General features: G+C 43.9%; 1 protein-coding gene across 6 annotated transcripts in view; it reads left to right on the forward strand.

Moving 5' to 3' along the window:
* Positions 1-2,400: 2,400 nt before the first annotated feature.
* The window catches only part of KLHL24 (kelch like family member 24), a 28,723-nt gene continuing 6,169 nt past the window's right edge, over positions 2,401-24,954 (forward strand). The window contains exons 1-7 of one of the 6 annotated variants that reach the window (XM_065639979.1): positions 2,401-3,073; positions 9,201-9,369; positions 15,710-16,697; positions 21,246-21,430; positions 22,587-22,705; positions 23,498-23,686; positions 24,081-24,269. In XM_065639979.1, coding sequence (XP_065496051.1) covers positions 15,778-16,697; positions 21,246-21,430; positions 22,587-22,705; positions 23,498-23,686; positions 24,081-24,269 — 1,602 coding nt within the window. In that variant the 5' untranslated portion in view covers positions 2,401-3,073; positions 9,201-9,369; positions 15,710-15,777. Of the gene's footprint in view, positions 3,074-4,122; positions 4,185-8,642; positions 8,743-9,200; positions 9,370-9,800; positions 9,931-10,887; positions 10,977-15,709; positions 16,698-21,245; positions 21,431-22,586; positions 22,706-23,497; positions 23,687-24,080; positions 24,270-24,954 lie in introns of those variants that run through there. The other 5 variants (XM_065639980.1, XM_065639983.1, XM_065639982.1 and 2 more) reach the window with 5 other exon arrangements.

Genomic DNA, 24,954 nt, shown 5'->3' on the forward strand with positions numbered 1-24,954 from the left:
GGACACAAGGAATTAGCCCCATGCCAGAAGAAGTAGAGGCCTGTTGTCCTCAGTGATATTTTGGTCTTGTATTCTTCATGCACCTCCATCTTCCGCTGCAGCCAGGCTCTGGTGTCCAGTGTGCCAAGGTAAGAAACGCAGCCTCGGTGAGAAGTCACAGCACTATACTTCAGGCATGTTTTCCATGGCTTGATAAAACATGGCCACCAAAGCACCTCTTGAAAGGAAGGAGAGCTGTTCTGCTTGGCAAGAGCTGGGAAATGGAGGAAGCTGCCATTTGTAGTGAATTGTGTGTAGGTCTGTGTTCTAGTGTGTGCTTGATGTTAATGAATGTTGGGGACAGTGGTTGGACTGAAACTTCAGTTCTTGAGTCTATTCATAGAATATACTAAGTGGCCCTGTGAAATGCTGACAGTGTGACCCCAAACCATGGGAAATAAACCTAGTCTCAGCTCTTACTGAAGTCTAAAGCAATGCTGACTTCCATTTTTCATTAAGGCTTGTCAATCTCCGCCAGTTCTGTGCACACATACCTGACTGATGAATCCACACGCCAAGTGACGCTCCAAAGCTGTGACCGAATTGTGCTTTGGTTTTTGGGCTGCCTGAAGCTTAGAAGTGCTGTCCCCAGAATCAGTGTGGTCCTGATGTTCCTTGGGATGGGCTTTTGCTAGTTTGCAACACAGATTTCCTTCTCGGGTTGTGAAGACTCTCAACCTATTACCGAGGAAGACCACAAGAGAAGAAGCCAAGGCAATGGTCTGTGTGCACAGAAAACAGCAGCCCGGTCTCCACACCGCTTGCTGACTCCCCGCAGGCTCCTTCATTTGCTTCTCTGCAGTACTAACTCTATCAGACTAGAAACCCACACGGACCCAAAGCAAAAGGAAATGTTCAAGTGAAGCCCAATCTAAACAGACTGGAGCCAAACGAGATTTTTTTTTTGCCATAGGGGAAGGGAGCAGGACACTTTACAAGAGGGAGTTGACATTTTTAGTGGTGCACACAGCAGCTCACAGAATCAGTCATTTCTTTTGACCAGCGTATGAGATAGTTACTGCTGCTGGCTGACATGGGGTCATTTACTAGCTGGCCTAATTGTCTGAAAAATAAGGATGCCATTGGCAAATATTGCTACTCTTAGAACACAAGTTTTTCACTGGAAACTAAAAATTTATGTAATTAATTATGGTATCTTCTTTTCTGACATAGTGAAGGGCACAATCAGTTGGTTCCCTGGCAGCTGAATGCAGAAAGCTCAGCCTTGCTCCAGCAGAAAGAAGCAGAGATTTGCATGTTTTTAATAACTAAATACACAAATTTTGGTCGAAGTGCAATTTGACTTAATACACCTCCACACACGTGCTCTTTTATACATAGCCAGTACATACGTCTGTCTGATTTCCAGTTTATTTTTTCCCTCCACAGCTATTTTGTTTTGCTCACAGCTGACCTTTAAACTTTCCGATTGATGGTGAGAAGAATGGTGGACGTCTGATGAACCTGAACATTAGTTCAAAAAAATTTATTATAGTGCTCAGCTGGTTCCACGTCATTGTCACAGCAGCGGAAGTTTCAGCAAGTTTTAAAATACTGTTAAAAAATGGAGCTTTTGCAATTTTTCAGCAGGGTGTCTTAACTGTCTCTTTTGCAAGAAATCTAAATGTGTGTGAAACTGGTGTTTAGGCAGAGTCATTAGACAGCTCTCAAGACAATTCTATGTTAGTTACACACAGGAAGGGTCTTTAACCTTAACTCTGTATGGTGTGAGCCAGGGAGCCTGGGAATGTGAAGGAGCCCTGCTTCACAGCTTCCAGCTACCTGCAGCCTGTGGAGGAATTAAATTGACAGATTGTTAGTTAAATAGCTGAGCAGGTAGAAAAATATTAATCTGAGCAGAGATTATGCTGTAGAAAAGTACAATTTGGTACTTATTCCCAGCAGTAAAAACCGTTACTGCATTTTACGTAACCGAATTATTAATGACCTAAAGTTAGAAACAGTGTCGGTGAGCTGTTAATATCCTTATGCAAATAAAGGTATTGTGTGAAGTACGACAATTTAAAATATAAAAAGAGGAAGCACTGAAAAAGTTGTCGTATTTCCAGATGAGGAAGGGAAATTATCAGAGTATGCTTTAACTTCCTGTGTACCAACGTGAAGGTGTTGCGCTGTCAGGAGCCTGCTCATTTGCTATTTTGTTTTTTTAAGCTCATCGGAGTAATCTTAGCTTAATGCAGCCGTAACTTTCTGTCTATGAGCACAGCAGATTCCTAGCAGCTGTGGCCAGAAGAGCACACACTGATTTTCAGACCTCCCGTGGATGCAGGCCAGGCAGTCCCATGCTTTGGGAGGACACGTGCCCCAGGCTCTGCTCTCCAGGCTCCGCACTCCAGGCTCCAGGAGCGAGGGCTCCAGCCGCTCTCCAGGCTGCTCCTGCTGTCTCCAACACCCATGGGCTCCCCCTGACCATCCTGCGGGTGGGTGCCCAAGAGCTCCTGGGCTGGAGATGCTGGGACTCGGGTACACTTGAGCTTTGCTCAGCTTCCCGCAGCCCAGAGAGCCGCAGGAGACAGCCCTGCCCTCACCCTGCTGCCAGCGAGCCCAGGAGCGCCGGAGAGCTCTGGGAGCACGGGGGCACCATGTGCATGCACAAGCTCGCCGGCTCTGCTTTGATCACAGTCTTGAAATACCCCGAGAGTCTCCAGCCTCACCGGCACAGACGTCGGCACTGACAGGAGCGAGGCGCCCGGGAAGCTGCTGCGAAAGCTCGGCAGTGGCTGTCGGGCTGTGCAATCCGTCAGGGACGCTGTCTGGAATGTAGGGCATTGGGACAGCAGTGCTGGCCAGGCCAGGAGCTCAGCAACGCTGCAACGCTTTGAATTTGGAAACCATGACAGATACTTGTGCTGGCTGGTATCAGGGCCAGGAGGTGGAGCCCAGCTCGGCGGCTGTGTTAAGTGTTCCGGAGCGTCGGGGAGGGAGCCGAGGTGCAGCTGACTACGTGTGAAATTTTGGAGGTGTGACATTGGAGAAAGAGGGGACCAAAGTCACCTTAGACTTGAGAAAGCAGGTAACTTTTAAAAGCTTCTGGTTTCTGATTTTAGATTCTTAACTTTAGAAATGCTACTTTAATTTTTCTGCCAGTTGGTATTGATTTAAAACAATTTAACTATCCCATTAAAAGGATACTGGAGGATTTTAACACTCCAGTGTCATTTCCATTTCCATTGTATCTGCCCCAGGGAAAGACAGAAGAGCTTCAGAATTTCATACGCTTGTTAATATGCTTCCGTGTTAGAAAAAAAAGACGGACATTATTAGGTTTATTAAATTTTAGGGGAAAATGTAAATAACATACATATAACAAGCATCTAGAGAAATGAGGCATGTATTTGCCTTTTTATTGCTTCCTGCCTACAGTAATGACCTGTTGCTCATTTCAGTTCTCCTCCTCTTTTAAAATTACAAAGTATTGTCTCCTATATATTGAAATGTTAACATAAAAGGCTAAGAAAGTCCATTATACCATATGTAACATTTTATGTCTTCCATTTTTTCTTCAAGGTTCAGTACCATATTGATGTGTACCAGAAAAGTCTAGTAGCTGGCCATGGCACAACAAAACTTTCTGTTTATTATCAGCAACTAACCAATCTTATTTTTACAATCATTTCTGTCTAATGATGCTACTTGCGAATAGATGGGTAGGGAAGGCTTAGGATCAAAGAATAAACCGCAGATTTCACAATGTTTTCTTGGCAAAACAACATGTTGATTTAGCTACTGCACTGGAATCTGCAAACGTTCATTAAGTGTGCTTTTCCTGAGATTACTTTGGCTACCGTTTTCTGTCCTGTCCTCATGTGACAAATGTTTGTCCAGGACCATTGATCTGAAACTGCTTTAGTCTGGCTTGGCGTTTTAACAGAGCTGAGCACTCTCCTCAGGGCAGCACGTAGCTCTCTGCCATAGGAGTGTTTCAGGTCCAGGGACAGTCCCATTTTAGGCATCAGAGCAGGTGCTCGAAAGCACGTTTATGAAGGACGGGAGACCGGGGTGTTGATCTGGGCTGGGATTTTGAGTGCCACTCCAAAGCAGCTGTATCCACACAGCAGCTGTTCCCACAACCCTCCACGGCCCTCCATGCCCAAGGCAGCATTCTGGCTGGGAATGCCGGGCTGGTGAGTCCCGACGGTGACTGCTGGATAGTCGCGGGCTTTTTTCCGTGCTGCTTTGCTGGGTGCAGGAAGCCTGGAATTTGAGGACAAACTTGCCAGTTGTCTTTCTGGCATCCCGTGATTCCTCCATCTTTTGAGAGCTAAGTCTTGTCAGCTTGGAGAGGATTTGCTTTTCCCCACGGTGCCAGTAATGGAGGAGCAGCTGCGTGTACCTGGGTTAACTTTACCCGACGAAGCGTTGTTGATGACCAAAGTGAAGGGGTAGCCACAATTATGAGATGCCCAAGGGCACAGCAGCAGCAGAGCAGTGTGAGAACCTCTTCAGCGTGCAGGCTGGCTGCTCCTGCAGCTGGAACTTGCTGTCCCACAGTCACCGTTAGGGCTAGCAAGGATATTAGTCCAAGCTAACTAATTTGTAAGCTTAGGATCTGTTCCTCGAGCTGTGCTGCACCAGACATAGCTGGTGGCATGGACCAGCGAGCGTGGAGGTCACTGGTAGCTTTGCCAGTCTGAGATTCCCAAATCTGGGATGGTGGCATGCACACGCCGGTTCAAGATAATGTTTATTTTAAACCTTACTTAAATGTTTATTTTAAACCTGACTTATTTTCTGCTTCACTGACAAAGCTTTTCATGGTCACTTGGGTTGGAGAAAGGATTTATTTAACTTGTGAAACGCCTGAAGGTCTCAGCGATGAAGCGGTGCAATGCTCCTGCCTATTAATTGGTCCTGGCATTGGCAAATGGTTTGAGGAGAGAGCTATTAAGCATGGCTGAAGGGCAGAGCTGGAGTTCTGCAGCAGGGTGCTCTGCAGCAGCGGGGCAGAAAGAGAAGGCCTGTGCTGTAGGGATGTGTGAAAAAATACTCGTGAGAAAATTCTTAATGCGAACAATTGTGGGGTTGTGGTTGGGCTTGAGGTTACAGGGCTGGATGGGAACATGGCGATAACACCACATCGGCTCGGGCAACTGTTTTTGCAGGTACCTAGTTAGTGATTGCACATGCTGTCTGTCTGCCATTCTGCAACAACTCCAAGTCTTCGCTCTTGTGCGACCAGCAAGAGCTCAAACAACTTTTATTTCTTTGCTTCTTATTTCTCCCTGGAGAGAAGAATCAGACAAACAGCAGCAGACTGTCTCTATCTCCCTTGATTAGGTACTGGTTTCATGGTGTCTCGATACTATAAGTGCTGTAAAAAAGAAACAGTCCAGTGTTTATAGCAGCAGTGATGCAATGTTCATTCTTCTCAGCTCTGCAATTACACTCCCATAGTTGTCTCCCAGGCTTGGGAGATGGGAGATACTGGGCGGAAAAATTCGGCACACACTTTCTGCAGAGGAGCACCATTGGCATGAGGCGCCTACAGCAGGGAACAGCTACTGGGATGAACTGGGAGAGAGGGGCTGTGCGTGGGTGAGGAACTTGGGCTGGCCAAGTGGGGACCGGGCTGTACAGGGGGATATGCAGTACTAATTGCAGGGCTGAATTAGTAAAAATGTTATTGATGTTTTGCCAGGCTTTTGTGCTTAAGTACATAGTCTGTAATCCCGGTGTCTCCCTGGCTGAGCAGGAGCGAGCGCCGAGCAGCCGGTGGTGGGACGGCACCCAGCCTGGCACTGCCATGTGGGGATGAGCGCAGCGTTTGGCTGCAGAGGGTGCCCCGTGTCACCTCTGTGACAGGGCCACCACTGCAGATGGACACCCAGAGAGGCATTGCCAGCCTGAGCAAAGGGTTGGGATGTGCAGCATGTGGGGCCAGAGGAAAGGGGGATCTACAGAGCCAGCCAGGAGGCAGTGAGGATGGAAAAGATGAGTGAGAGGTGTCTGGGCAGAGGGAGTACTGGTTTGCCAGGGCCCTGCGCTATCCAAGCGCCAGCGCAGCAATCTGCGTCGCAGATGACATTTCCTGGTGCAGCTGCCACTTCCAACAGGTGATGGAGAGAGGAGAGGAGACGAGAGGCTGAAAGCGGTCCTGGAAAAGTGCCTTCCACCCGCAAAGCTGGTACCTGCCGATTGTCCACAGCAGTCCTGCTCAAGTCACTGTGACCCATAGGGCTTTTGGCAGGATGATGGTGCAAGTCTGTTCAAAGTCAAGGGAAGGATTTTAGCAAGTTTTGGTGGGTTCTCTCTATTTCTTTGAGAGTTTTTTAATCTTGCAAAAAGACTTTGCTGTACTTCCATCCTCATCTAAATCCAGACTCTTATTTTTAATACTGTTTCCATACACCTCTTCCTTTTCACTTAGTGCACCTTAGCACTGTTTCCTGGCATACTCAAAAAGTAAATTCCTCAAGAGTTACTGAACACACTCTTTTGCTCTTCCTCACAAATTGCTATTAACGTCACCTTTTCAGACAGTACAAACTATTGTTTGTAATCCTGCTGAATGGCTTCTGTCATTATGTTTTGTGCTTACTTCAATCAGGATCTGCAATGATGATGTCACTCAACACCATCTCTTTCTTTTTGTAAGCTTTCTGTCCACTAAAACTTTTTCTAGCAACATCAGAATCTGTTCTCCCTCCTTGTGCTGAGAAGTATTTGGTTCACCTCTGCTCCGTTCCTTTCACAGCTCCTCATAACATCCCTTATGTCGTTTATTTGTTGTCAGTCATTAGCCTGCACTTATCCTCCATCTTTAATTAGATGTCTAAATTCTCTCTTTTATCCAGTGATACATTCCCCATGTTGCATTCGGGGTTTTTAATGTTGCTCTCTTCTCTCTGATCAGCGATCAGGGTAAGGGACGTGGCGTTTAGACTGTCATCTCCCTTCATATTCTTCGTCAGCTTCCTGCTCTTGGTTGCTGTGGCTCATCTTCATCTCTTCTTTCATTCAGCTCCGAGCCCTTCCCCAGACTGGGTAGGGTAGGTGTCCATTAGCAGTAAATAACTACTAAAAAGAAACCATGGATTTTCTTTGGTTTTGTTTTCTGTATGTTTGAACTACTTGAAAAACATCTGGGCTTTGCTTAATTTTAGAAAAATCCGGTTAGGAGTTACAACGCCCTCCGCAGTAGAGAAAAATTCTCAGGAGCGTGCTAGCACACGACTTCCCAAAATAGTTAATGTCTTTCTTTGGAGGAATGCACTGACCCAGTTAGGTCGCACACCGTGTCGTTGAAATGCATGTGAAAAGTGCCCGACGGTGCCGGTATTCAAATCCAACACCACCAGAAAAACACATGAACATCAGTGGATGCATGCCAGAATTTTCACGCAGGCTTCTAATTTTAGGTTTTAACCTTTCCAGTGCCCTGAAGATGCCTTCAACATCTCCAGAATCACTGACCTTCTCAGAAAATATTGGCCTTAAATGCTTTACAAGTACTTTACATTGTTAAAAAAGTATTAAAGCAGCTTTGTAGAAGTGAGTAATCTTTAATAATTGCCTTCAGCTTCTCAGGCAGCGTGCAGCTGCTTATTTTGAGAGAAATGCTTGGCAGCTTGAGAAAGAACAGCCAATGCCCCTGCTAGCAGAGGAATGAAGAGCAATAGGATGTAGTGGCAATTCAAGTATCCTTAATTTCAGACACTGTCGGTGACGTTGGCTTTCAGGACTGGAAGTGTCTGGATGTGACTGCATGCATACATGTGCACATTATGAAACAATTGATTGCTCAATGAGTATTTTTAATTAGTATTTTCTTTTTAAATGCTCCATTTACCCTCTTCACACAAGGTGGTTTGCCACGTGCAGTTTTTATTGGAGTAAACATACTCCCTCCAGATAGCTCCTTCAAACCAATTCAGAGATCTCTTGACCCTCTTTTAATGTTTTTCCTTCCCGTGACTCAATGCTTTAATCCCGGTTATGTTTTCTGGAGTGAACTCTACATAGCCATATTGACCTCAAGAGTTACAGACTCAAAGGACTGGGGCAGACAAGAGGGTATATCAGATAAGAGAAGATCTATTTTAAGCAAACCATTTTTCTTAGGTCATATACTTTCTAAATTTAATGTCTTTGTAACAAGTAAGGTTATTAATCTTTTTTATATTCAGCGGGTGAAATAAGTTGTTGAAATGCAACTCTACTGTACAATGTGAACTGTCTGCTGATTTTCTCTTTGCTGTTTATGTTGTTTGGGGTCCTTCTTGCTTTTCCAGGCCGAAGATGAAAAATGGCCTGAACAGTCTCACTTGTAATTAAATCTGTTAAGCGGGTCTGAGTTTTAGTTCAGCGGAAAAATCGTTGAAGGTTTCAATTTATTAAGGTCTTCATGAAAACAATTTACTTACCAAAATCAATTGACATTTTCAGCCTATTTTTGGAAACTTAGCCTTTTAATTAGTAATTCTAACTGTTTTGCAAAGCTGCAATTTACCTGACCCCAGGGAAAAGCAGGGCTTGTTTAGCCTAGGAAAATCTGAGACTGGTTTGCTCCAGGGAGGATCAGTCCTGGCGTCCTGAGCACATGCTGCTCTTCTAATAGTTTCAGAGAAGCAGCACCGTCAGCTACTGCAAAGAGCACGGGGCTGCGGACGTTGCCTGGGGAGAGCCTGAAGAGGCAACAGGAGAATATCCTGAGGTCAGAAGATTGTGTGGGTTCACTAAAAGGTAAAGATAGATTATACCTGGGATTGATATCTAACAGTTAGGAGAGCAAAGTAGGTGGCAGCTAATAGAAGAACTGATATTCGTTTCCCCTGGCGGTAAGGGGCAAAGGGAGAGGTTGTCCTTCTAGGAAGGAGAACGCAGCCAGTTACTTGCCTACATCAGCTCCACGGCATTGCATAAGGCCTCATTTAGTACCTGGTAATGAACTTAATTTAAGCATGCATGTCCCTGCCATTGCCTTGCTACTCTGCATTATGGACTTGCAAGTTTGCTTATGCTAAAGGGCAGAGCAAAAATAAATTTCCATACTCCCAGGCATGTTCCATCAGCTTGTGTTGGAGCATGGGCCGGTGTCCAAATAGTTTGGATATGAAGTGAATTTGGGCTCCAGGACAGGCTCAGACCTGCTCTTGAAATTGCACGGCAATGAGACCAGGGTCCTGCTTTTATATTTGCAGTTGACTGGCTGCCACCGCTGCGACCTCCAGCTGCGACAGCAGTGCTCTTCACGTCCCAGCTTAAAACTAACCTTGCCTTTCTGTGGTTTCGTCTTACTGTTGACCAGGAACTGGTGAAAAGCTTCGTCAGTTGGAAATCCGATATTAAGCAGGCGAACCTGCAGCTCAGGTAGACAAAAGTCCTCTTTTGTTTGATTTTTTTGTTTGTGCACTCACAGTTTTCATTTTGGTCGTGCAGACTGCGAAACTACCCAGAGACCTGGTGGTTTAGTCTTTAGATCTTTAATCCGGGAGATAGCTCTTGTGGAGGGGTTTTGGTTGGGCTCCCCAGAGCTGGTGCGAAGCAGCGTCCCTGCGCACGGTGCCACCCCGACCCACCTCCCCGCAACTCTGGCCTGGCTCCGCTCCGGAGTACCGAGCCGTGTGCATCCCCCGGTGGTCCCAGGGGGCCCTCCCGTCCGCGGTTCGTCCCGGGCCGCCGGGCAGCGGGACCGCAGGCTCGGGCGGGGCGGCGGGACTACAGCTCCCAGGGCCGCGCGGAGCCGCCGTGACATCATGTGCGGTGGCTCGGAGGTCACATGCCCCGCCGGCCCCTTTGTTTTGAGCGGCGCTGGCAGCGCGACCGGCAGCGGCGGAGAGGCCCGAGCGCACCGGATCGCCGCGCTCCGCTCCCCACCCGACCCGACCCGACCCCCGCGGGCGGCAGCTCCCGCGGGGCCCGTTCCCGGCTGTGAGTACGGGGCCGCGCTGCGGGAGCGGGGCTCGGCTGTCCGCAGGGCCCCCGCGGCGGAACGGTGGCCCCCCGGGGAGGGCGCGGGGCTCCGGGGGGCTCGGCTGTCGCGGAGGCGGGGAAAGGCGCGGGGCCGGCCGGGACCGTTAGCCGCCGCGGTGGGGCAGCGCGGGGCGGCCCCGCAGCGGTGCCGCGGCGGGGAAGGGCTGTTGGCAGCGCCGGTGCCGCGGGACCTGTCGGCTGTGTGTGTGTCGTTCCCCCCCCCCACACTCCTGCCTGCGGGCAGCGGGGCCCGGCGGGCGGGGCGGAGCGGGGCTGGGGGTACCCGGTGCCCCCGACTGTTCGGTAACGGGGGGTCTGGTCTTTCCCGCGCCCCCCCCCGGGCGGCGGCGGCGGCGGGGGCTCCGCGGCCGCGGATTGGGCGGGAGTTGGCGCGGGGCCGGCGCGGATTGGGCAGGGCCGGCGCGGGGTGAAGGTGAGCTGGAGGGCGCGCATGCGCGCCGCGGCTGCGGGGGGGGGGGGAGGAGGGGCGCGCTGGGCCGGGAGACGGTCGCACTTGCGCATGCGCACACCGGCAACCGCGGCCCGGGCGGGGGTTCCGTTCTCGATCTGAGCTGGCGGGTCCCCGCACCCCGGCGGGGCTCGGCTTGCTGCTGTGTCCGGGGCCCTGGGTCGCGGGTGCAGGGCGCCCGGGTTTTCCCCGCTGCAGCGGCGGGGTTAAACCGCGGCTCCGCCGCTGGCGGTCGCTGCCTGTGCTCTGCGGTGCCCGGTTCTCCCAGCCCGGGAGCCGCGTCCGCTCCCGCCGGGCGCTGCCGTTTTCCGCTGGTGCGGCCGCCTGCGGCCCCGCCAGTAAACAGCCGGGAGCGCCCCCGTCGCACCGGCCTTTTCCGTAACTCCTTTGTTTTGCTGGGTTTGTCTGGGCGACGCTTTGCTCCCTTACGTAGCAAACCTGCAGCAGCTCGGGCGTGTGTCGGGTTCAGAGGGACCCATCGATGTGTTAGTCCGATTTCCACGTTGTTACATACTCAGAATTCCCGTTCCTTTAGGTAAGAGTAATCTCACTGGGTTCTCTATCAGCCCGGCAGTTACTGTGCCGTTTGGTTACTGCGACTTGTTTGTGCGTTTCCAATGTACAAGCAGCTGGCTGAACTCTCTGGAAGTCCTTGAAACACATTATCGGGATGTGAGCGATGACTGGGGCTTCTGTTCTGTTTTGGGGTTTTAAGCAAAACCTGAATATGTGTAAAAATGATAGTGAAACCAAGGTGGAAGTGTGTTGACTTCTTCGCAGTCTCTTCCCCATGCATTAACGATGGTATGCAGTGGGTTTGGTTCGTTTTGCTTTTCCCTCTGGGGCATGTGTCCTTTTGGGTGACCTTTTAGCTTACCTAAAGACTTCTGCACAGTTCGAAGTCGTTCATTTTTGCTGCTTGTTTGTTGTTGTGTTTTTTGTTTGGTTTGGGTTTGTTGTTGTTTTGTTTTACTTAATACCCATTAGCTTAATGTACGAATCAGTTCCTGTTGTTGCTGGGTCATTTTGAGGATACTTAGGGATTTTTGTGTGTGTGTCACTAGCTTGATTACTATTGAATTTTGGCACTCAGAGTATATTTATTTAATCACAATAGTGTTTTATGTTAAGAGACTTCTACAATACAGCTAACTTACTATGTCAAGCAGCTTGCTCACTTCAAATTCTCGTTTACTAGTTACTCAGTATTCTTAAAGGCTTCATTCATGTTAAAGGCATATAAATCCTCAATTTCTATTGTAAAACAAGAAGAATAAAGAAGTCCTTTAAAACCAACAATTTTGGTCTTTTTGCATCACAGAGAAGAAGGAAAAATAAATACTCTATTTGGGGTTTGGTGGAAGGAAAGGTTATGCTTCCCCCGTCGCCTTTTTCCTTTAAAAGAAAAAAACTAGAGCACATGTTGTGGTTTAGGCAGTGTGTTGCAGCAGATACAACTGGGAGTTTGTTTTCTCTGGCTCTTGCGGTAACCAGACATCTGAGACGAAGCTCATCTGCAGATCACGTTATCTTAAGTCACAAACAAAGTAACTAGAGTTGCCCAAACCTGACTTATAGTTCCCATGCCTCAGAAGGAAAATACCATTTGTTTTTATTAAATTTTGGTTGTATTACTTTGGGGTGCCGTTGCTAATACCGTACCGGGTAGTAGCAGATGTGACTCTTTGCAGGCTGGTGCTGCCCATTCGCAGCACCTCCTTTTGCCCGTCCCCGGTGTCACCAGGGGTGCAGGGTGGCAGCAGCTGACCCAGGTACTCCCCAAACTGCGCCCCGAGGGGGAGCTTTGCAGGTGGAGCTGGGGCACACCTGGTGAGGAGGTGTCACCCGAGGTGTCACCCCAGCCCTGGCTGCGCGTTCCCGCTGCTGCTTGGTCAGTTCTGCTGACGGACCAAAGGACGTTGGGGATGCAGAAGGGACAGAAAAACAGCTCTGCCAGAGCCAGTGGGAGAGGGGTAAAATACTCCAGGGTGTCACGGCAGAGGAAGGAGGAGTTTAATGTACCATAAAAACAATTTGCAGAGGAGGATTTACTGATACATTAATAGAAGGTGTCAGGGCAAACATTTAATAGACCTCGTTTACCAGACTCTGAATTGGGCTCTTAGATTATTTCTGAGGAACACCTTATGTAGACAAGCCTACAGACAAAATATAAACTAAGGAAATAGGGAAACCTGAACTTCTGGTGAACCCAGCTTAAATTAGAGATGTGTGTGCAGGTAACATCTGTGTTGGAGCTGTTTCTATAAAGCGCTTTTAAAAGCTGTTGATAGAAAGTGCGACTTGTTTTTTCTTTCCATTTTTTTAAAAATTACTCCCTAATTTCCTCAAGATCTGTCCTTGTTGATCCTTGTTCAGGCAAGCCATCTGATGTGTTTTGTATTTTTTTTAATCTAGTAATTTCCAATAGTTGCATTTGGGGAAAAAAAAAATCATATGTTTTTCTTTTGCTCTGTTTAAACTGAAGAGATCTCAGCATTACATTCTCCAAATGATTGGCGCTGTACAACGCAGAGTCCGCAGGGCTGTGTAAGCACCTTGATCTGCGCGGGAGGTGCAGAAAGGTGTATCCTCGGGTCAGTGTTTCCTTCCTTTGCACACCGAGCATCTCGGCGTTGGGCACGGATTCCCCTCTGTCGTTCCAGCTTTGGAGCTGAAACATGAGGTGGTGACATCTTAAAACTGCCAGAGAAGGTTTGCAATGCGGCCGTGTGTATATCTGAGAGCTGAACGTGTGATAATGTTACTGATGATCTTCTAAATGTACTTTGCTTAAGCAAACCTGCAGAAGTAATTAGCTGGATAGAAGCTGAAGCATACTATATTCAAAAGCAGTAATTTCTGCAATGGAACGTAATACTTTATCCTTTCCATTCTCTCATTTGTGAATTTGCAATATTTATCCCCTTGATTAGTTTTTGTTCCATGGATATTTTTTTTTTTAGTCTCCCATTTCTTTAAACCATTGGGACATTAAAAAAAATTCATTTGCTCACCACTAATATTGTGTTGTTCCAACCATAAAGACATTGCTTCCTTCAATGAACAGTCTTAACCCACAGCCTTGATTTCCATTTATTAGTGACTGTGTAATAAGAGTGTTTTCTTAAGTCTTAACTTCTCACATAATGAGAAACATTTAATCTTCAAGCTTTTTTTACTTCATTGCAGTGCTTTGCCCTTTCTTGCAATATGCCAGTGTCTTGTTCCTGATTTCAGGCTAACTTTGCTTTGGAAAAGCTCCATTATTAGCTTTAGTGAAATACTTCTGATTTGAATCTGTGACTCTGGAATCAAGCCTTTAGGGTTTATATTTTCATTGCTACATTTCCCTTTTCTACTGCTGATGCTTCATTTCTACTCACTTTCTCGTGCTGCGTAGTATGGAATTAATTGCAGATAAAGTTCAAAGTAAGGGTAAGGGTGTTATCAAGAGAGCTGGTGAGGTGGTTGTTGGTTTTGTTTTTTATACAGACTGCGTCATTATAGGGTAACATGGTTGTGAAATACATGGGATAGAACATCAGCTGCGGATTAGACTGTCTATTTATGCCTCGTTAAAATGTCTCTGAAGCCATCAGTTATTAGATAGGCTCATTGCAACAGCGTTTTTCCGGCATCAAAGGGACAACTGATCCTATTTTAATTCCAAATAAAATGAAATATTTTGTAGGGTGAATGAGCTGTACCGAGAATCCACCAGTAAACATGTGTAAAAGATTTTATATGGGAAGTGACAGCTTTCCAACCTCTTTTCTCAATGAGTAAATGTACAGCACACGTTCCTCTCTCACTCTGGGTTAACATGGTGCCTTTTAAAGGTGCTATGTAAAAAGCCTGTTTAAAAAAAAAAAAAAAAAAGTGTGTTCGTTGTGTTCTATATTAAGCAATGATGTAGCCAGACTTGGATTAGGTAATTGCAGCTCTAACGAAGCTGGCACGTCAGGAAATGAAATTGCTGTGAGGAGCTGACGTTTACTGACTCTGTAAGTGGGGAATGAGGGAAACTGAATATAACCTCTTGGAAGCATGAAAAGAATTTCCACAAACTTTAAAATAATTCAGTGCTTGTCCTTCTAGGCATACAAGAAAATACTACATGTGTTCGGAATGATGTCTGTGTCAGACCCAAGAGGGCGTTTTGCCCAGCCTCTTGCTGCCTCAGTATATCTTGGTGGACATTCATCCCCTTCGTTTTAAAGCTCAGGAGTGGCAAAAAGCTCTATTGCTGCCACGTTGGTCGATCACATTACCCCTCACACACACTATCTGCAAACTCGGCTGCATTTCCTTCACTTGCAGACTTTAATATTGGCATACGCTATCATTTGAGCACTTGATTTTTGCAGCTTCAGTGCTCTGGTAATGGAAGTGTGTGTTTGTGTGCTGGGGTGAGTGTTCTACGCTGGGTATTTGAAACTGGAAAGTGTTGGAGCAAAAAGTGTTGCTAATAATTACTTGCTAGTAGTACTTTGGAAAACAGAAAATCTCCCTGGCCTCAGGAAGTTGCCCTTGGTTCTTATTTTCAATAGTTTTACACAAACAAACGTAATTTTTTCTTCATTCTGTTTTGTGCACTAGCAGTTTACACTCATTTTTAATTGAATCTTAGATGCTAAGAATGAACAGGTAAAAACTTAAGGTCAAGGTTATTCATTGAGATAGCCGAATGTTATTAAACACTACTATTTTAAGACTTCATTATGATAGACATTATAATGAAAATTGAGTGATTTCTCAACTGAATTTTTATTTTGAAAATGTCAGGGTTTTTTGTTTTGTGTTTTGGTTTGTTTTGTGTTTTTCCCCTTTTGACTAGTGCTACTATAGTAGTATTTGGAAGCTCCAGCTGAAATGAGGATTACATGGAAAAATGAGAAAAGCTCAAGCTCTGGATCTTTATCCAGGAAGTCTTTGGCTTCCGTCAGTTGGGTGATTTGCTGGAGCCAAGATCTCAGGGTTTTTTTAATGTTGAATGCTAGTGCAGCGCCAGTGGTGCTGGGACATTCAGAACTTGCCATCCATGACGCCTGTTCAATGGGTATTTTTCGTATTTAATGTGTAGCAGGTAATGCTGCATTGCCCTGCACAAGGTGCACGGTAAGTTGCCCTGTAGTACCGTGTCACCTCTAGTAAAGGTCAAAAATTGTACCGGTTCTTAGAGTGACCAAACACGTATCTTGTCTAGTTCTTGTGATGAAGTTAAGAAAATACCAGACTGAATACTGAAGTGTTTTAATTTTTCAGACCATAGCACTGCGAAGGAGAAGCTCTGCAAAATTTTCTCAATGACTCTATAGCCAACTGATGTAACAATGGTACTAATATTGGGACGCAGACTGAATAGAGAGGATAGTGGGATACGAGATTCCCCTGCAACCAAGCGGAAAGTTTTTGAAATGGACCCAAAGTCGTTGTCAGGCCCGGAGTTTTTTGACTTCTCCTCGGGATCATCCCATGCTGAAAGCATTCTCCAGATCTTCAATGAATTCCGAGACAGCCGGCTGTTCACAGATGTTATTATCTGCGTGGAAGGGAGGGAGTTTCCCTGCCACCGAGCGGTTCTCTCAGCCTGCAGCAGCTACTTCAGAGCCATGTTCTGCAACGATCACAGGGAGAGCAGAGAGATGCTGGTGGAGATCAACGGCATTTTTGCTGAAGCTATGGATTGCTTTTTACAGTATGTATACACCGGCAAGGTGAAAATCACCACAGAGAACGTGCAGTATCTCTTTGAAACATCCAGTCTCTTTCAGATCAGCGTTTTGCGTGACGCCTGCGCCAAGTTCCTGGAAGAACAGCTGGATCCTTGCAACTGCCTGGGAATCCAGCGCTTTGCAGATACGCACTCGCTCAAGACGCTGTTCACCAAGTGCAGGAATTTTGCGCTGCAGACATTTGAGGATGTGTCCCAGCATGAAGAATTCCTCGAACTGGGGAAAGATGAGCTTATTGATTACATTTGCAGCGACGAACTGGTGATCAGTAAGGAGGAGATGGTGTTTGAAGCTGTCATGCGCTGGGTGTACCGGGCGGTTGAGTTGCGCAGACCAGTGTTGCACGAACTTCTGACGCACGTCAGGCTCCCGTTGTTACACCCAAACTACTTTGTTCAGACTGTGGAAGTGGACCAGCTGATTCAGAATTCCCCAGAGTGCTACCAGCTGCTGCACGAGGCCAGGAGATACCACATCCTTGGAAATGAGATGATGTCTCCCAGAACTAGGCCACGCAGGTGAGGAAACGTTTTTTTCCCCCCTTATTTCTAAGTAGTTCGATATACAGATGTTTGATATACACGCGCCTAGAAAAAAATTTCTTGCAGATTATTTTATTTTGCGTTCTGGCGCCACAACAGTTACGCTTCTGTATTTGCCCACAACACATGAACCTCACACGTACATAAGTGAGTCTTTTTGCACAGATAATTTTATTGCTAGGAACTAAATGACTGTTCAGGCAAGTGAAGTTATATTACCTTGCAAGTAAAGTATTTTCTAAAGGTTAATGTTCACTAGGTGGGATCTTTAGTTATTTCACACAATAGCAGTGTCTTGAAAATAACTGTGCTGCAGCAGGTAAACTATTCCATTTCCCAACCTTCTTTTTATAACAAAATATTGTAAGTGTGCAACGTACTATAAAGGATGTGGATGGGGATATATATTCAGAGCATTTTCCTACTCCATCACAAATACTTTACAGATGGAGTAGTACACAGATCTGTAATAGACAGCAGAACAACGGGTTCTTAACTGTAAGGAAACAAAATCTTGCATTTTTAAAGAATTATGGAGCAGTGCGTGAAGTATTTCATGCTTATTCTATGACATTTTAATAATTCAGGATTGCTGCTACTTAATAATGTGTTACCCAAATAGGTGACTGAAGTTGCATGAAGAAATGAGGAAGAGTCCATTAGTGGCATTTATGAGCAATAGTGATTATGTGTTTGTTGGTTTTTTTTTCCTGAAAAAATATTTTCCCAGTAAAAGCTTTACCTCCACATGACAGTTGACACGATAGTTTATTGTTAACTCCAGCTGATCTAAGCTGTAGTTATAAAATCATGTGTTGTATTCAGGTGATGCAATCAATGATCTGGTCTGGACAAACAGATTGTGTTAGGAGTTACTCCTCTTTGTTTACTCTTAGTCATATGTGGTTGCTGTACAGTGACTGTGCAGGGAACCTTTGTTTTCTTTGTCATGTGTTAAAGGGTTGCTTATAGGCAAAAAGCGTTTGCCCCATGAGTGGCTTTCCAGTTTTCAATCCTGCCATGAGAGAATAAATTCTTCTTAAACTCCTTGCAGCCCTGCTGCCGGGTTTTCTAAGCTGTACTTTGCCACGGAGGGTCTTTGCAAAGTTTTGGTTCGTGGCAGTTTGGAAACTGGTGCAATGACGGTTTCTGAGGCATTTCATAGCCTGAGCCTGGACCTGAGCGGGGGACGATGGAACTTGGATCAAACACCGCTGTGTTTCTGAGCGGTTGGAGGGGGGGCTGTATCCTGTGGTATTTGATGTGGTGTTTCTTGTACGTTTATTACTCAATTTGACTAAGGAAGCAAATACACTCAGGCCTAACAGTTCAGTGAGACTGCATGGTGTGTACATACTTGAGAATCTGGGAAGCCTCAGGGTAGCGTTCCAGTCTGTGAATGAAGTACTTTGCCTAATACAGCTGATTTCTGAAGCCGGGGGGAGGCTGTTGCGTTGGGATTTTGTGGGTTTTGTTGGCTTTACAGCTGAGCTTATTAAACTGCACTGTGAATTCCAGTAGGCAGGAACAAGAGAAGTAATTTACAAAGAGAAAAACTGGCTGGTCTCCCAGCAGGAATTTTTTTCCCCTTTTCTATATTACATTCATGGAATAGTTCTTTGCTGTTTGTTTCTGTTGCCTATAGCAAAAAGAAGAGATCATGTTTCATAACAGTTACCAGGTTCCCCTTTCCCCTCCCATGTTTTCATCACACCTTTTCTGGGCATTTCTGGGGGGATTTGGAGAAAGAGAGGACACTGGAGAGCTCTTTTCCTTCTTTCTTGCCTTCCTCCAATTTCTTTTTATATAAACTGTTTCTAAAAGGAGACAAGCTGCAGGATCAGAAATTCCTACGCCAGTATTTTTACTGAAACTTCTGGAAATTAATTGTGATTCCTTGTATGGGTATGTATGAACTTACGGGTGAAGTGGGTTCTACCAATTTTTTAAAAAAAACCAGTGTGGATTGCAATTGGCAGGTGGTTTTTTTTTTTCTTTTTTTGAAGCCAGTGAAGAGTAACTTGCAGTAGATAAAAGTTTAAAACGTGGTGTAACGGTTGCCTGCTTGCTCTTTTGCCACTAGACATCATTGACACGTGCAGAAGGTCTTTTCGAAAGAGCTTTTCAGTTGTGTACTTGTAACGACATAGTGACATCTTGAGGTTGTCGCTCCTGCTCCTTTTAAGTCTCTCTTGTCCCCTGCTGTTGCGTTGCACAGCAAGTCTCCAAGCTGTCAGCAATAATACGTTTCCATATACAAAACAAAACAGGCTCTTCCTTCTGTATGCTTTGAATTATCTTCATATTTTCACGTACCTGTGAATTCTTGAATCACACAGTTCCTGTGAAGCTGTCTGATAACAGTATATGAGTGTCCTCTTTAGTTAGAAGTTATCACATTTATACACTTTAACACATCCTTTTTGGTTGCCTTTAGAAAGCTTTAATGTAGTCCCTTATTTTTCCACCAAGGAGATAAGTTTTTATTTCACTTTACATTTCTGTCTGTTATTGCAATTTTTTTTTTAAACTGATGTGCCCTCTGTCATTTGCAAAAAGTCTTTTGGAACTAGCTTTAAAACCTATACAGTGCAAGACTCCTTCAAGAAAATGTAATGGAGAAAATGTCTCTTTACTGAAGAAAGGATATGGTTGCATAGGTACTAAAATGTTGGGAAATTTTTTTGGTTTTCTGTGGACTTCAAATACTGTACTAAATGAATATTTTCTTTAAAGAGCAAAACTCAGTCATAGTAATTCATAAAGAGCTCTTTCTGATCAAAGATTTTTGGTTCATTTCGTTTTAAAATACAGATTGATAATCCGGTACGGTAAGCTTTCCAGTACATAAGTAGAGGCCTTGGTTCTAATCTAGAAAGTAATCAACAGACAAACCTCTTTCACACGTACAGTTAGCTGATGAATTTGTGCTTCCTTCTAAGGCAAATGATGAGTATCTTGCTTTTAAGGAAGTTTTCTTCCTGGGTGATGCTTTTCTGGCACAGGAACTTCCCCTCTCTTCTCCTTTGAGAGATTCTTTTCGGGGTCGTTCCTCAAAAAAGCAAAAAACAGTAACAGTAAATACACAGAAACCAGGAACGAGGTGACTTCAAAGCTGAGCAGCTGTTTCTTTTGACTAGTTCAGGTCCCTAAGTGTGCTTCCTCAGGTACATATCTTCATTATGTAATCTTATAGTACATTATCATTTAGCATTGCCTTTGCCAGTTTAAAATATTCTGAGTAGAAATATATACGGTGTATTTAAATTATGGTGTATGGTGACAAGGAGATAGAAGGGCTAACTAATTTATTCCTGATGTTTCAAAACAGGGAAAACATGATCAGGATTTGTACGTTAATACGCGCGTAAGTGCACCTGTTAAGAAGTTTGGGGACAGATCACGCGACTTGTATCCCAATGCAATGGTGTGAACGAGATGCCTGTTCATATTGGGATCAAAGTTAAAACACAACAAAAAGGCCTACCAAAAATAAAATCAGTCTTGCATTCAGTTTTACGTAATTAATAAACAGCAGTCCTTGAAATAACTATCAATGCAAAATCGTTTAATCTAAAAATGCCCTGAAAAGAAAGGATTTTGACAAATACTTGCCAGAAATTATACATTTGAGAGGCGGCATATAAGTTGTTCATAGTTTGATTTGCGTGTTGAAGATGGTTGCTGGATTCTCTACGTTCAAATGTGAATTAACATATAATGGGTTTTGTTACTGCTGTGAATAATAACATGTATAATGCAGCAGAAGCATCAGATTAGGAGAAGGAGAAATCAGAATGTGCAAGAGAATTTAAAGGCTTATTTGTGCACATTGTAGACTGTCTAATGCTTCATTTTTCACACTGAGTTTTAGGTTTTGATTTAGACTTGAATCTTTATTTTGGCATTTCTTAATGTTTATTTCTACTGCTACCCTTGTTTTTCGCTTTTTAAAATGTCCATTGGCTGTAAGGTCTTTCTTTTTCTCTTGTTTTGGTGATTATATGCCTTCAGCTTTTTTTTTCAGGAAATAACCTAAAACATTTTAAGCCTTTTGAATATTTAAGCAATGTAAAGTACTATGAACTATGTAATATTGGGGAGGGAAACAGGGACTGGTTTCATCATGAAACAGGTTGCTCATCTCATTGTCTCAGGCCTCACTTGAACTCTATTTCTGATATCTCTACGTACACAAAGGAAAAAACCCACATTAGAGTAAGGGCTTTCTGGTTTTTTAATTATTTGATTTTTACACAGAATGTTGTGCAGTGCAATTCCACCACTGGCACACAAGACCTGTCAGTGTACCTGCTGTGTGATCAGCTGGAAACAGTGACAACCTCTAACTGTTTTTGCTAAGTGACTTTCTTCTTTTTTTTTTTTCTTTTTTCTTTGTTGTAGAAATTAATGCTGAATAGTAAATTTTCCAATTTTCACACAGTTTTGAAGACAATGTTGTTTGGCCTTCATGTGCTAATAAATATCTTGTACATCTTAGTTTTCTGTGTTCACTTTTTTTAGATCAACTGGTTATTCTGAGGTGATAGTTGTTGTTGGAGGCTGTGAACGAGTTGGAGGGTTTAATTTGCCGTATACTGAGTGCTACGATCCTGTAACAGGAGAGTGGAAGTCACTGGCTAAGCTTCCAGAGTTTACCAAGTCTGAATATGCGGTGTGCGCTCTACGGAATGATATTCTTGTTTCAGGTGAATAATGCTAAAAAGTTTAAGACTTCTTTCTTTTCTTTGTTGTTTGTTTTTGGTTTGTTATTTTTTTTTTCCAGATCTTTGTACTGTGAACTCCCAGAAGCTCAACTGAAAGTCACTTTCTGATTTAAATGGTGAACACCAGCCCCAAACCAATCTCATTGTAGACAAAAGTGGGTTTTGTGATTTTGTTGTTGTTTATTATTATCAGTTTTTTACAGCCAATTCCAGGACATCAGTTGTATTTAAAGAGACTAGCTTATGCTCGTTAAGTACGCTGCTTTAAAATATAGTAGTGGCCTCTTTGCAGCAACAGTTGGAAAAATTACGAGCGAAAAATCCCAAGCAGCCTTTTCCCAGCAGTGTTTTCTCTGCTACAAAACGTGCTGTGTGCTGGTTAAAAACACGGGTTGCCTGGCAGCGCCGCAGCGCTGGTACATTGCTGGTGACTTGCTCCTATCGGATCACTGCCCGGACTGCAGAAGAAAAGCAGTTAAAGCTGCTCCTCATCGTGGGAATGAAAATGGAAATAAATTCCTTTTAGCCGCCGAGTCTGGGATCCATTTATACCAGCCTTTTACAGCGAAATGAGCAGTAGCTACAGGTTTTTAAACACCTCTCGTTCAGGCGTTTAGAAAGGGTAAATTACAGGGTACAACTGGTGGCTTAGACACCAAGCCCCATGCGTTAGTTTAACAAACAAAAACACCTGTCTCCTCAGATGTGTAGCATCTGCTTTGTTTGAACAAAATGTAAAACAAAGGAGACGTTTGCACAAACCAAAGAGGTGTGAGGGATGTGCCGTGAGGCACACGAACAGTTAACACCTCGAATGTCTCACCCAGGCAGTGGCACTAAAGAAATCTGAAGAGCATGAGCAAAAGCCATTAAAATGTATTCTGATCTCCAGAAATAATCTAATGCAATCTCAGCACGTTCCTGGGGAAGGCACACAAGTGAAACAACTTACTGTGTGTTTTCATGTTTTAAATCCACCGAAGCTGACTTTTTCAGTCAAATGTATAAACATAGGTAGACTTTTATTTCACCTAAAAAGGATATAAAGTTTTCTTCATCCACTGTGGAGTGGCACTTTAATGGTTAATGCTCATTCAATAATGAATTTATTCAAATTGGCATATTTTTGTTTTTAAAGGTGGAAGAATCAATAGCCGGGATGTTTGGATTTATAACTCTCAACTTAACATTTGGATCAGAGTTGCCTCCTTAAATAAAGGCAGATGGCGTCATAAAATGGCTGTTCTTCTTGGTAAAGTAAGAGAAGTATATTTATTTTTTTTTTATAGTGGGGATGTTTGTTGTATGTAAGAAAACTGGAGAAAACATACATATATATTTAGTATTATTTTGTATTTCCTATCAAATAATTTTAGAAATACATATTTTCAAATAAAATAGTATTTTAAACTATTAGGCTCTTTATCAGTCAGACATTATCCAAGGACATGAAAATCATGCTACCCCTCAGTCATTTATGTGGTGTGCCTTGAACTTCTTGGAAATGAGACTTGCAGCTGGAGCAAACAGGAGGAAGAAGGAACCCGTAGACACGGGTACCGAGCTCTGCTTCTTAAATATGAGAGAAGCAACAGCAGAGTAAAGTTTACAAACTGAGAGGAAGAAATATTTTTGTAAGCAAGTAGGAAAAAAGCAAAACACGGAAAACCAAAGGTAAATTCAGATTGAGTTTTGCTGCTGCTGCTACTGAATGTAATCTGTAAAAAGAGAAATGCAGAGAAATGCTGTTTTGAACAAATGCCATTCAAATAGGAAGTTTCTGTCTCGGTATTAATAATACTATGCTTTGGACATGTGTTTGCAGTGTCATTCCACATGTGACTGAATGGAACTCTCCAGGGAGTCTTTACCTATTATTTTTAGACCAGGTTCTTCTCCTCTGTGTATAAATTGAAAATTTAAGGAAAGCGTCCCTTCACAAACCTAGCGAATTAGGATTCTTGCAGCTTTTAATTAATTTAATTTCATATTTAAATGTAATAACGACTCTAAAAATGAAACGATGATAGCTTTCACTGCTTTGCTTAGGTATATGTTGTTGGAGGATATGATGGACAAAACCGCCTCAGCAGTGTAGAGTGTTACGACTCATTTTCCAATCGATGGACAGAGGTGGCTCCCCTTAAAGAAGCTGTGAGCTCTCCAGCCGTCACCAGCTGTGTTGGCAAACTGTTCGTGATCGGCGGTGGTCCTGATGACAACACGTGTTCTGACAAGGTCAGTGATTGTATCTGATTGCATCTTTTCTCCATGCTAAACAGTAGTGCTGGTTTAGCTGAATAGAGTATGGAATTAGTATGATACAAAAAATACAGAGCAGAAAACGTTAGCTAAATAATATACAGTTATTGTGATCTTTCTCATGGATACTGTCATTGGCTTCATGAGTTCTGTGAATTCTTTAAACCTGACTGTTGAGAAAATTATGCTGCATATAGTGCGTGTATAGATGTTACTGATACATGGACCTATATTTATATTGGCTTTACTCTCTTGGTGAGATATTGCCCACCAGGTATTGCTTCTTTGGCTCTCCTTGTATAACTTGTGGGTATGCCAGGTTATTATTTCAGTTAGTCTTTTAATCTGAAATGCATGTATTTGTTTTCAGGTTCAGTCTTATGATCCCGATACTAATTCTTGGTTGCTCCGTGCAACTATCCCTATCGCAAAAAGATGTATTACGGCTGTGTCTTTAAACAATCTGATCTACGTTGCTGGTGGGCTTACCAAAGCAATATACTGCTACGATCCAGTTGAGGACTACTGGATGCATGTGCAGAATACATTCAGCAGACAGGTAATTAACACTAAAAGGCTTGTGGACATCTGAAATGTTTGGGTTTTTTTTAACATGAGTGTCTTGGCATGAAAGGAGTATACACTAGTTTAACCCTGTTAAAATTGCATCTCTGATTCCATTCTTGCTTTACTTCTTTGTCTATATAATCCAAGACCTCACAGAAGAGGAAGTTTCAAAAGCAGTAGCTTTTCAGCTGGGTGTCACTGTGAGCCAGGCCAGTCCTCTTGTTTGAGATCAGTTGCTGTTGGAGAACAGCATAACAGTATAATGGATGATATTTTTATTGCATAGAAATTGATCTCTGTCAAGCTCTGCTACATATTTCAGTTTTCGACTGAAGATAATAATTTCCTTAAAATTGATTAAAGCCTTTCAGTGCAACAAAATATATTGAAGGCTGATTTTACAGTGTGAAAAAAATCCATTGTATAGCACAGAAAGTATCTGACTTAAGCAGCAAGAACATCAAGCAGAATTTAAAAATGTGTCCCCTCAGTAGTAAAGTGTGTGTCTGTCAGTTTTTCCCTATGTTTTTAAAACATCAAACAATTACATACTCTACTGTATCTACTTTAACAGAGATTTGTTACTAATTTTGCTGGCCTTCCCTCTATTGCTCTATTTTCTGATCTGCGTTCTCTATTTGACTGAATATTTTTTCCATGTCTGCTTTTAAGGCAGA

This window comes from Caloenas nicobarica, chromosome 8, assembly GCF_036013445.1.
Source record: "Caloenas nicobarica isolate bCalNic1 chromosome 8, bCalNic1.hap1, whole genome shotgun sequence".
NCBI lineage: Eukaryota > Metazoa > Chordata > Aves > Columbiformes > Columbidae > Caloenas > Caloenas nicobarica.